Raw genomic sequence first — 11,387 nt, 5'->3', positions numbered from 1 at the left:
CTTTTGTTTGCTGATTTCATCCTTTTATTGGCTGATATGCTTCATTTGTTGGCTGATGGCTGATATGTTCCTTCTGTTGGCTGATAAGTATCTTTTGTTGGCTGATATATTCTTCATGTTGGCTGATATATATCTTTTGTTGGCTGATATATTCCTTTTATTGGCTGATACGTTTTTATTAATGTCTAATATGTCCTTAATATTGACTGATATCGGACATCAATTGGCTGATATGTTATTTTTATTGGCTGATATGCATCAATTGTTATCTAATATGATTTACAACCTACAAAGTATATACAAGTACAAACATATTTCTTTCTCTCTCCTCTTTCCCCTTCTTCTTCTCTTTCTCTATCTTTCAAATGAGAATGGGAACATATCAGCCACAAATTCTCACCACAAATCTTCACGCCACCCCTCACTCCTCCTCATTTGTTCTTCATTTCCCCCTAATGTCCTCCTTGACAACTCAGTCCGGCCGTTTTTGCCGCCGACGTTCACCGAACCCACCAACCACCGCACCACCAACCACCACATCCCCAACCGAACCCACCAACCACGCCATCACCAGCTGCAAATCGCCAACCATTGAACCACCAACCACATCTCCAGTCGCAAATCACCAACCGCCGACGCCATTAACACCTCCAATTGTAAGTTTTTTTTTTGTTTTTTTTCCGATTTAGGGTTATTTATTTGGTTTAATTTGTGATTTGTTTTGATTTTGGGGATAATTATTTTGGGATTTTGGGGATGTAGATCTGGATTGTGGTTCAATGTGTTTGATTTTGCAGGTGGTGGAAGGATGGAGTGCCCCTATCGCTGCTGTTGTTGTTGCCGCAACCTTCTTGCAGCACAAACTATTGGGTGCGACCGCACCCAATAGTTTGTTATAATATAAAACAGAGGTACTCGTAATATTTTTTAGGAAATTTTGATTTTTACCACCTTCAAATAACGACTTTATTGAATTTACCACCTCCAAAAAAAAAAGATTTACTTTACCACATCATAAAAAAATTAAACATCAGTTTTCCCACCTAAGCCTAACTCCGGTGACGGAAACCGCCAGAGGGGCCCGCCATAACAGCTAGTTTTTGAAATTATCCCCAAATTCTCCCGATTTCCCATTAATTTAAACCTAACTTCTTCATTTCTACATCTATTTCGTGAAGATTGAAGTTTTTTTTTGCCATTTTCTTCACAAATTCTGATTTTGGGTGATCCTTAACAATCCCACATCCTCAAATTATCAAATTATTGAAGATTGTACTCGGCCCTGAATCAATTGAACTGTTCGACGACAAACAGCGAAAAGGTAAGCAATTTTCATGAATTCTGTTGTAATTTTTTGCAATTGTTTGCGTGATTATGTTACAACTGCTAAGTATAATTGAAATTGCATGTTTTCTGTTATTAATTCAACCCCAATTTCATATTGTAAATAATTAGGGTTCATGTAAGTGTAAATTAATTTGGGGGTTTTTGATATTTCAATTAGGCAGTAAAATTAGGGTTAGATTATGGTAATTGTGTTCAAATACAATTAACTTCAATGAAAATTTGGCAGTAGAAATGGTCACACTACCTCCGAATTACGAGAACAATTTTTTTTCCAGAAGTCGAATCTATTCTTCGTCGCCGATTGTTTTCTGAAACCTCTGTCATATAACAATCAGGTTCAGGAAACAGAAATTGAAGCAGCTCAGGTACGAGTAATTGTTGTTGCTCATCCACGGATTCGGTATTTATAAGATCAAACACGTTTTTGTTTGCAATCCTTAAGCCATTAAGGATACAAATCAGACCAAAAACCAAGCTATAAGCAAATTATAAGATGAACTTTGGCTCATTTACTACCCAAATTAAGGATTTGTAAAGAAAATCGCAAAAAAAAACTTCAATCTTCAACAATTTGATGTGGAAATGAAGAAGGTTGTTTAAATAGGAGGAAAATCGAGAGAATTTGGGGATAATTTCAAAAACTAGCTGTTATGGCGGGCCCCACTGGTGGTTTTCGTCACCAGAGTTAGGCTTAGGTGGGAAAACTGATGTTTAATTTTTTTATAAGGTGGTAAAGTAAATCTTTTTTTTTTGGAGGTGGTAAATTCAATAAAGTCGTTATTTGAATGTGGTAAAAATCAAAATTTCCTATTTTTTATTCAAAGGTAAAATAACTATTTCGTTTAGGCTACGTTTGATTTAAGGAACAAAAAGAAAAAAGGCTACGTTTGATTTAACGTAAGACATATTTTTAACGAAAACCACAATTGTACTTATAGAGAAATATTTTTAATGTACGGAGTCGTAATTTTCTTTTGTATATTTCCTTCAAAGTCATAGTGAAATATTCTAATATAGCCATACAGGGGTGGAAAAATCAGGATGAAAGAAAATTAAAGTAAAAAAAGAGGTACGCAGTAAAAAGGAGAGAGGAAAATTTTTATGTAAAGGAAATTTTTTTCAGCATTATTGGAAAAATTGTTTTCCAGCCCTTGACAAATATCGTAAAATTGGGTCATAAAAACATTTCTATCAAACCAAACACACCCTTGGTGTTCTTATAGATTGTGTTGTGTCGAGCCTATTTATGTGAAATTAGCCGCATCAAGCTCTATAGGGATACGTTTGTGTTTTGACATTTTAAATTTATTTAGGTCTAAATTAAATTGATTTGAACAAACCTGAAATAAAAATGAAAGTGTTTCAATTAAATACAACTCAAATTAATGATTCGCCTTGGTTTTTAAATATAACAACCAATTTAGGTTAGATTGTCTTGTGTTGAGCCTTGAATTGGTTGTATACCGGCCTAGCGCCTACACATTGCATGTTATGCCTTGAATTTTTAATTTGGTTAAATGAAATTGATTCAAATCAACATGAAATTGAAAATGTGAATTTTCACTTAAGGTACAACTCATATTGTATCCAATTTAAACGTTAATTGATTTAGTTTGCAACTTGCTAGATATTGTTGACAAATTAGTACTTGGTGTAGTTGTAAAGATTGTACTCCGTATTTTACAAGTTTAGTAGTACTTGACCAACGTGTTTAGTTCTATTTGGTTTGTTAAATAAGATTAATTAAATGTTGATTAGCTCTTTTTTATTATTATTATTATTATTATTATTATTATTATTATTATTATTATTATTATTATTATTATTATTATTTATTTCTGTATATGCCAATATTTTATCAAGTTGTTTAGGTAACCAATGGATAGTTAATTAATTGGCCTCTAATTGTACACTAACATAAAACTAAAGAGAGACATACACAGCCCAATAGGCAATTGCTATAGTTGATTAATCAATTAATTACATTAGTAACTAACAAACGCATGATTGACCAACACTTTCTTCTTTATTCTAATTGTGTCTATGTTTGGTGCAAAAAAATCTAATATTATATTATATTGTATCACTAATAAATAAAGCCGGTCGCGCAGCCAGACCACGATACAGCGACACTTGACATTTCAGTTTTTTGCCAAGTGTCACGCCACGTAGGCGACAAATAGGTATTATTGTGACACATATGATGTTAAGTAAGAGAAGTTTGGATAGATTTTTAAAGATAAAAAAGTTGTATGGAGTTTTATTATCGATATACTTCTAATATTTCATATATACAAAATTAATCATAACTTTTAATAAATATCTTATAATTCGGTACTATTTCCATCATAAAATTCGTTTTAATCATTTACAAAAATAAAATTCGGTACTAATTCTTTAAAATAAGATCCATTTATAATATATTTAATTTATTTACAAAAATAATAGAGAATTAGTGAAAATAAGTTTTAATCATGAAAAATAATTTTTGTTTTGGTAAAAATACTTTTAGTTTAGTAAACATAATTTCAGTTTAATAAAATATATATTTCAATTCAGTATGTCTAAATATCCTGCATTATCAAAAAAGATTATATTATCGTATTTAACATTCAATCCAAAAAGTTTATCCAAAACTTATATCAACCATCTGGGCATCGCCCGGGCGCAAAACTAGTATATATATAAAGGGGAGTTTTTAGAACGCCACGTAGGATTTTATTTTTATAAAATTATTAGAGCGCCACTTAGGATTAATATTTTTAAAACGCTACAATCGGATTATGTCACGTAAGATTAGTATTTATAAAGCGATACATAGGATTATAATAAAAAATAAAAAAAAGCTACGTAAGAATTATTTTGGGTATTTTTACCCAGGACACGTGGTCCAATGGGAATGTGACACATGACACTTCAGGAGAGGTTCCTAGAGAACCAATCCCCTGCTGACACGTGGCATCTTTAATGATTGGGAAAAATGACGGCCTTTCTGGCCCAATTCCCAAGGAAGCCCACCATTCCTAGGTTTCCGTAACCTAGGATGGCGGCACACATTTCGAGACCTTATAAATAGGAAGATGTTCCCATTATGGGACACATTCAGAAATATTCACAAAAACAGAACAATCATTAATTACAGATATTCTCTTGGAATCCGAAAAAAATACTTTACTTTCCGCACTTTTTACAGACTCCATACACGTTTTAACTTGATCGTCGGAGGCGGAACTCCATCCAACGGGAGTTTCTGTTGTTTTGCAGGTACAGGGGTCCAGAATCCAATTTTGGTGTTGTAACTCTCCCGAGGGACACAGAAAACCCCAAAACAGGAATAATAATTTTAATACACTACAATAGGATTATGCCACGTAAGATTAACTTTCGTGCGTCACATAGAAAAATGATATATTTTACCCAATGAAAAAAAAGAATTGCAATTTATTTTAGATCAAAAATTTTATATTAATTATAAAAATAAATTTAGCGCGTTTTTTGTGTTGTTGGCCATATCGTATGGCAGGCTGAGACAAACCCAAACACTGACCGAGTAACTCCTGATCGTCCGAGTAACCTCGAATCGATTGAGTAACCCTTGATCAACCAAGTAACTCCTGACTAAGTAATCTCGACCACACCGTATGACCAGCCACATATTAAACTTTATAAAATAAAATATTATCTTTTTATATTACGAATTTTATCTAAATATGAGATCCAAAGTTAATAATTCATTTTATAATAAAAAATTCAAGTAATAAGCAAGCGAATATCACAAAGCTTAATAGATAAATATACATTTAATAAAATATTTTATTTGAAAAAAATACAAATCAATCATGCATCACACGGGCTTCATCTAGTTACTTGTATAAAGAAGAGAGACAAATATATTGTTAAGAAATCAAACTTTTTAGCATGTCAAAAAGAAAATAATTTATTTAGGTAATGCTGTAAATTTCAACACGCTTGTAATTAGGGGTATTCAAACAAACCCGACCGATGACCTGCCGACCCGCAAAATACCCGACGCAATTTAAGATTTTTTCGGGTGAGGTGCCTGACCCGCTAAAAAGCTGTTGTTTCGGGTTGGGTCATGGGCCAGACATGGAATGAAGCGGGTACCTGATACTTTACTCAGTCTAGGGTTTACTGACTTTACTTAATCTAAAACATTTATCTCTTGTGCCGCGCACACACTTTATCTATCATCTTACCCTCTCAAAGACTCAAACTATCAAAATCACAAATTCTTACATCTCAATCCACCATAAACCCGCATTATCTAATTCTCTGGCGATCATACCACATAAATTTAGGCTTTAACTCTCGACCTATTCCCCTCCCTCACTCTCTCAACAACCTCTCTTTCCCTCAAATGAATCTCTGATGAACGGAATATTTCCACCAACGCCTGCTCCTCCGTATACAGTACGTTGCGCTCAATGTTCTAAGTGTGGGTCATCGGAGATCGACAATGGAAATGACGCAATATCGGGTTCGAGTGAGAATGTGAGATAAATGGTCAGGATGATATGGAGAAAGCTGATAATGTCGTTTTGCATAAAGTTTTCTATATTTTGTATCCTAAAGGTTATTATTTGTTGCAAATTGTAGGTTGAATTTTGATTCTCTTTGATTTGTATATGAGAATTACTTTTTAATTGTTGCTTATTCAATTACAGGTTTTTTTTTTTTATTTTAAATTCGGGTACCCTCTGATTCGACCCGAAAATTTCAGGTACCCGTTACCGAATTTATCGGGTCGGGTCATGGGCTGAGCATTTGACTACCCGTAAAAGCGGGTACCTGAACGGGTGTGAACAGCCCTACTTGTAATATACAGTTATGTACATATAATTTTTTTTTGGATACTATTTTAAATATTTAATATGATGGAACACTGGTATCTAATTCTCATTGTACAACAAAATTTGGATGTTTTTTCCAATGATAACGTTTGAGAATAACATATGATACAATTGAATGTAAAAATGCCCAATCAACGAATGGGATTCGAGTGAGAATTAAGAATTGCCACACGATTCACCAAGCTCATGGGGGTTCTTAACCCTCTACAGTGGGCAGCGCCATACCTCGGATGAAGATGTTCATTAGTCAATAGCAGGGTCCTTATTTCTCTTGAAAATGTATTCAATATCTTGCATTACTTCCTGGGACAATGGCCTCTCAACTGTCAAAAAAGCATCAATGTCTTCTTTAAGCTGATCAACTGAAGTTGCACCAATGATCGAACTAGTCACGAATGGACGATCCCTGACAAAGGCAAGAGCTAGCTGCACAGGAGACAGACCATGTTTGCTGGCCAGCTCAACATACTTGGCAGTTACCACCTGAAATTGGAAAAGCAACATATAATCTTACTATCGCTGGGCACATTCAACAAGGAGCCTATTGGCATGAATTAAAATATATCATGACGGCATAATGCATAGACCACCACAAGCAAAACACAACATAATCAAGGAAGCATCTTATTGTCGGTGCTTGCAGAAAGAAAATAAGGTGAATATACAACATGAGTAGATTTGTTTCTTTACAAAAACTACTAGCATACCTTTGCATAAGAGCTAATATATCGTTCCATATAACCAGGGAAAAGATTCAGCCTTCCTTTCTTAGCAGCTACGTAATCAGGATCCAAATATTTTCCAGAGAGATTTCCGCCACCCAAAGGAGAATAGGCAAGCAGACCAATGTTACAATTGTTTGGATGACAAACTTCAACAAGGTCAACTGCAAGCATTTTGAGTGCATTCAGTTAGCTTAAAGATGATTTGACCTATGTTACTGTACTCTATGAATTGTAGCAAGTATCTGAGTCTGATACTTGATACTCTCTGATTCAGATGTGAAATCTGTATCTGAAACTTCAAAACTCAGTTGGTCACAAACACCACAACGTAAGGAGATTTAAAAAAAAAATACATATAATTAATTTAATATGTGAGAGAGAGAGAGAGAAGGGGAGGGGGAGGGAAAGTGTTTTGTGAAATGCACACAAAATGGTCTTTAGATAAATCTTAAACAACCATTAGCAAACAAGGGTATTTAATCTGGTGTAAAGAGAGTTACAAAATACAGAGTAGTTAACAAGTTAAACTGAAACATTTGAACATGGATTTGCAAACAAAAGAATGTGAAAGGCAATATAGAAATGTCTTATATTTAGGATATTGTTTCATGACTGTCGAATCCCCATCTCCAATTTATAGAAGAGTCCCCTGGTACAAATTTATGAAATTAACATGTAAATTGACACTTAGATATGTACCCAAACATAGCTGTTGCCGTGTCTAAAGTAAAATAGGCATGAAAAACATGATATAAGATATTGATGTTCAGAGTCTCAAATTTCATAAAAAGGTCAAAGCAACAAAATAACAGTGAAGAGCCCCAAGGATCAATAATGATGTTGCATGTCTACTGGTAGGCACGGGACAAATAGGCAAAAACGTCAGATGTGTGACACATATAATCCGCTTTACCACGAGTGTAGACTGGACGAAAGCAAAGTGAGCTCATATTAGACATCACTACTAACTTAATAGCAAGAGCATACTTAGATGATGTGAATAAAAAAGAGCCACCCTCTAAAAGTAAAATCCAAAGAGCAGGGAAAAGTTACAGAAAATGGAGTTAGAAGTGGTAAGCTTGCCTTCAAACCGACATCGAGTGAGTAGATTGTAGCAGTTCTGAATGCTCACGATCTTTGGAAGTCCTCCAACTTTTGCTGCGTGGACAAATTCCATAACACCATAAGAACTTTCATTTGAGACACCAATGTATCTTACCTACATGTGTGCATGACAGTGTGTTAATGCAGCAAAACAACACCAATAAGGACAGGAAGTAGCAACAAATAATAACTTACATGAAAAAAATGCATGCCAACAAGGAAATTTCACAGCACAATATTAGTACACAAGTTAATACAAAACTACAACAAAAATTGAGACATTAAAATGGGTGATCCTAGAAGTTATGAAAAGAGGCAAAAGGGGGCAAGTAAGCAAAAATAAGACAGGAGAAGAAACAGTTGAGAAGATGGGTGAGCTGTGAACAGAGTATATTTCTAAGAGAGGGAGTAGAACATGGGCTTTGCCATGGTTTCTCCCCATACTCCAAACAATTACATGTTTCTTGAAATGAGGGGAGTATTATTCTCTTAAATATAATATTCTACTTAAAATTGAAAAACCTTCTTTATCGATATTAGTTAATAAAAAAAAAAAAAATAGTAAAATCCTCTCATGAGATACATTACTACTTTTAAAAATTAGAACTCGAGAAATGGTGCCTTGCGTAGTTGGAAAACTTGTGACCATTAGCCAGTTCTACAAACATGATCCTCAGTTTATGACAACCTACAACATATTGTCACTCCTATATTTCATGTACTCAAGCAGTTATCCAACACTCAGTCTAGTCAAAGGAGGATATACTATGTAGCCAACATGAAACTTCTTCAAAGCTGAATTTTATAGTCGCTACGTGTTTGAACCTAATAAAAGAATTCATGTAGCTGATTGGATTAAGTTGGTTGTTAATTGCTTTATAAGAGAGAAGCATGATGCATGCATTGTAAACCTCTTGACAGCATATGTATGTGCATTTCATTTACAATGATTCCTTTAGTTTACCCGTTTTCTTTTTAAAATTTCTAGGGCCGGTTATGGGCTTAAGGCAGGATCTCAAGGAAAATGAGAATGTCTGCAAGATGCAATGACCTCTCACATGCTTCCTATAAGCTGTCGATACCTTTCCTTCATCAATAACTTCTTGCAAGGCCTTAAGTTGCTCCTCAAATGGCACACCTTCCCTCCATTTGTTGTAATCATACAAAAATTCACCAAACAGAGGGGCATAGCGATCTGGCCTGACAAAAAAAGAAAAAAAAAAAAAAAAAAATCTCATCTTCACTTTCTAAGCAACAAGTGGCAAAATTCAAGATTCAAAGCAGGGGATTCAGAAAAATTGATGTTACTTGGTTCTTGAAAAACAAAAGTGCTCCAAGTATTTTCTCACCAATGAATTTGTAATAAATCAATATAGTCAGTGTTGAGCCGCTTAAGACTTTTCTCCACACTTTCCTTTATATTAGCAGCATCAACACGTAATACTTCTGCATTGTCACGGATATAACCGGAACGCTCTGAATAACCACATACTTTTGTCGCTATAATAACCTGAACATACAGATGAATCAAAGTTAGGATATTCAGCAGTCCAAAATAAACAACCCAAATGTTACACCAAGTACAAAAGAAATCTAAGCAGTAGAAAGGCAACTTACAAGAAGAATGTAGCTAAAGATTATTGGATCCTAAAGATGAATGTGACAGATTTTTGAACAATTAAGACCATCTCTCTCCAGTCAGTCATGTAAATGTAAGCATACCTTATCACGGGGCTGAGACTTCAACCAGCTACCGATGTAAAGATCAGTTCTTCCTTGTGTTTCCTTCTTCATTGGGATCGGATACTGCACAACAATTGCTAATAATTTCAAAGAGCTACACAATAACATAGGTTGCACATATGCAGAAGAGGAATGTCACATGTTTGTGAGACTGTAACATAATAATCATCTCGAAACCTTTATTCTGAAAGTAGTCACAAAACAAGGCAGATACAGAAAGGCATGGAATGCTTACAGCTTCTGCAGTGTCTAAAATGTTGATGCCCTGATCAAATGCATAACTAAGCATATCATGAGCTTCTTTCTCCATATTTTGTTCTCCAAATGTCATCTGGAAACAGTACTAAGAATGAACTTTCAAATTTTACTAAAAAATATACTAGTAGAAAAGAATGTTTATGCAAAAAATAAGCATTGAATGCAGTCCAAAATGAAACACTTAAGTGATCTTCAACATAAATGTTCACTATTTTATTGGGTTTCGATTTTAGCTCTGTTTCTTGTGAAATTTTAACAAAAATCTCTTCTGGGAATTATTGTTATCTTGCAAAAAAAAAAAGGAGGAAATTAAGCTTAATTTCTTGCATTTATTCTAGCCACTTTTAGTGGGTATTGCTATAAGTCAGAATGACCCAAATAAAGTTCTGTAATTTACATTGTTACTCTACAAATACTTCGAAAATAGTTCATTCAACAAGTAATTTATCACAGTTTTATGTAAAAAAGGGTAATTCAACAAGTAAAACTCCCTTATTGTTATATTATCGTTAGTGAACCACGTAAACCTAAGCATTTCCGTTTGCTAATTTCCTTTACCATTCAAAATAACCTAGAAATTCACGAAATTTCATGAATCAATTGAAAGATAAGATAAGAGAGAAGAAGAAGAGTATACAGTGCCGAGGGTAATTTCACTGATGAGAAGATCAGAGTCGCCAAGTTTATTGAATTGCAAAGAGGTTTTCTGGGTTTCTCCAAGCTTAGCTTCAATGGCGAAGTTCGCAGCGGTGCTTCTCCGCCTACTAAAATGCGGCGAAAAGAGGCGGCGCGTGAAGTTGAAGCGAGTCGAATTGGCATTGTTTCCGAGGAAAGCGGCGGAGCTACTGGTGGTTGCGGTGGTGGTGATAAGAGTGACCGACGCCATAAGTTATCTGGATGTTTCTGGACGGACAAGCTCTATGTGGCAGTTTTATACCGTTTCATTTTCTTTTTTTGTTTTGGCTAATACGATGAAGGCAAAGTAAGGAATTGCTCCGTAATAAGGATTCTCCTTTACTCTTTAATCTTTATTAGTGTCTCTTAAGGGGGGGTTTGGTACTTTAACTGGGTTGTTTGTTTGGATTATTTGAAATAAGTTGAAATTGAGTTAGAATTTATTTCACCTAATTTTTTATTTGGTTGAGTTTTTTTAGTAATAAAATCTCATACCCGCGTTAAGGGGTTCTGATTCCCCCCATACCCATCTCTCTCCCTAAGATTCACAATCCATTCCAACAATAAAATCAAACAATTTTGGGCTAGTATGGTTTTAGAATCCATACTTCTCTAATATGAGATTTCATTCCAATCCATTCCAATTTGATGAACCAAACACCTA

The 11,387-nt window shown here is 34.6% G+C and overlaps 1 protein-coding gene and 1 long non-coding RNA gene across 3 annotated transcripts; one reads left to right on the top strand and one right to left on the bottom strand.

Annotated features, from left to right (window-relative positions):
- The first annotated feature begins 84 nt into the window (after positions 1-84).
- LOC110717712 lies at positions 85-1,901 on the top strand. The gene is made up of 2 exons (XR_002510772.1): positions 85-1,321; positions 1,683-1,901. It is a non-coding gene; the product is annotated as an uncharacterized LOC110717712 (long non-coding RNA).
- Positions 1,902-6,029: 4,128 nt separating this feature from the next.
- Positions 6,030-11,136, bottom strand: LOC110717688 (protein tas-like). 2 transcript variants are annotated; one of them, XM_021896451.1, is made up of 8 exons: positions 10,686-11,136; positions 10,026-10,121; positions 9,770-9,853; positions 9,397-9,557; positions 9,012-9,247; positions 8,027-8,101; positions 6,926-7,104; positions 6,030-6,701 (listed from the first exon to the last, which is right to left on the bottom strand). In XM_021896451.1, exons 1-8 carry the CDS (start codon positions 10,932-10,934, stop codon positions 6,462-6,464), a joined length of 1,320 nt encoding a protein of 439 aa, XP_021752143.1. In that variant the 5' UTR covers positions 10,935-11,136; the 3' UTR covers positions 6,030-6,461. The 2 variants fall into 2 exon arrangements, with proteins under 2 accessions (XP_021752143.1, XP_021752144.1); XM_021896452.1 differs by having other exon boundaries at positions 6,032-6,701; positions 8,027-8,162; positions 9,130-9,247; positions 10,686-11,128.
- Between the last annotated feature and the right edge of the window lie 251 nt (positions 11,137-11,387).

This window comes from Chenopodium quinoa, unplaced genomic scaffold (genome assembly GCF_001683475.1).
Source record: "Chenopodium quinoa cultivar QQ74 unplaced genomic scaffold, ASM168347v1, whole genome shotgun sequence".
NCBI classification, from domain to species: domain Eukaryota; kingdom Viridiplantae; phylum Streptophyta; class Magnoliopsida; order Caryophyllales; family Amaranthaceae; genus Chenopodium; species Chenopodium quinoa.
The sequence above is the reverse complement of the archived record's forward strand: the minus strand, read 5'-3'. Positions and strand labels throughout refer to the sequence as shown.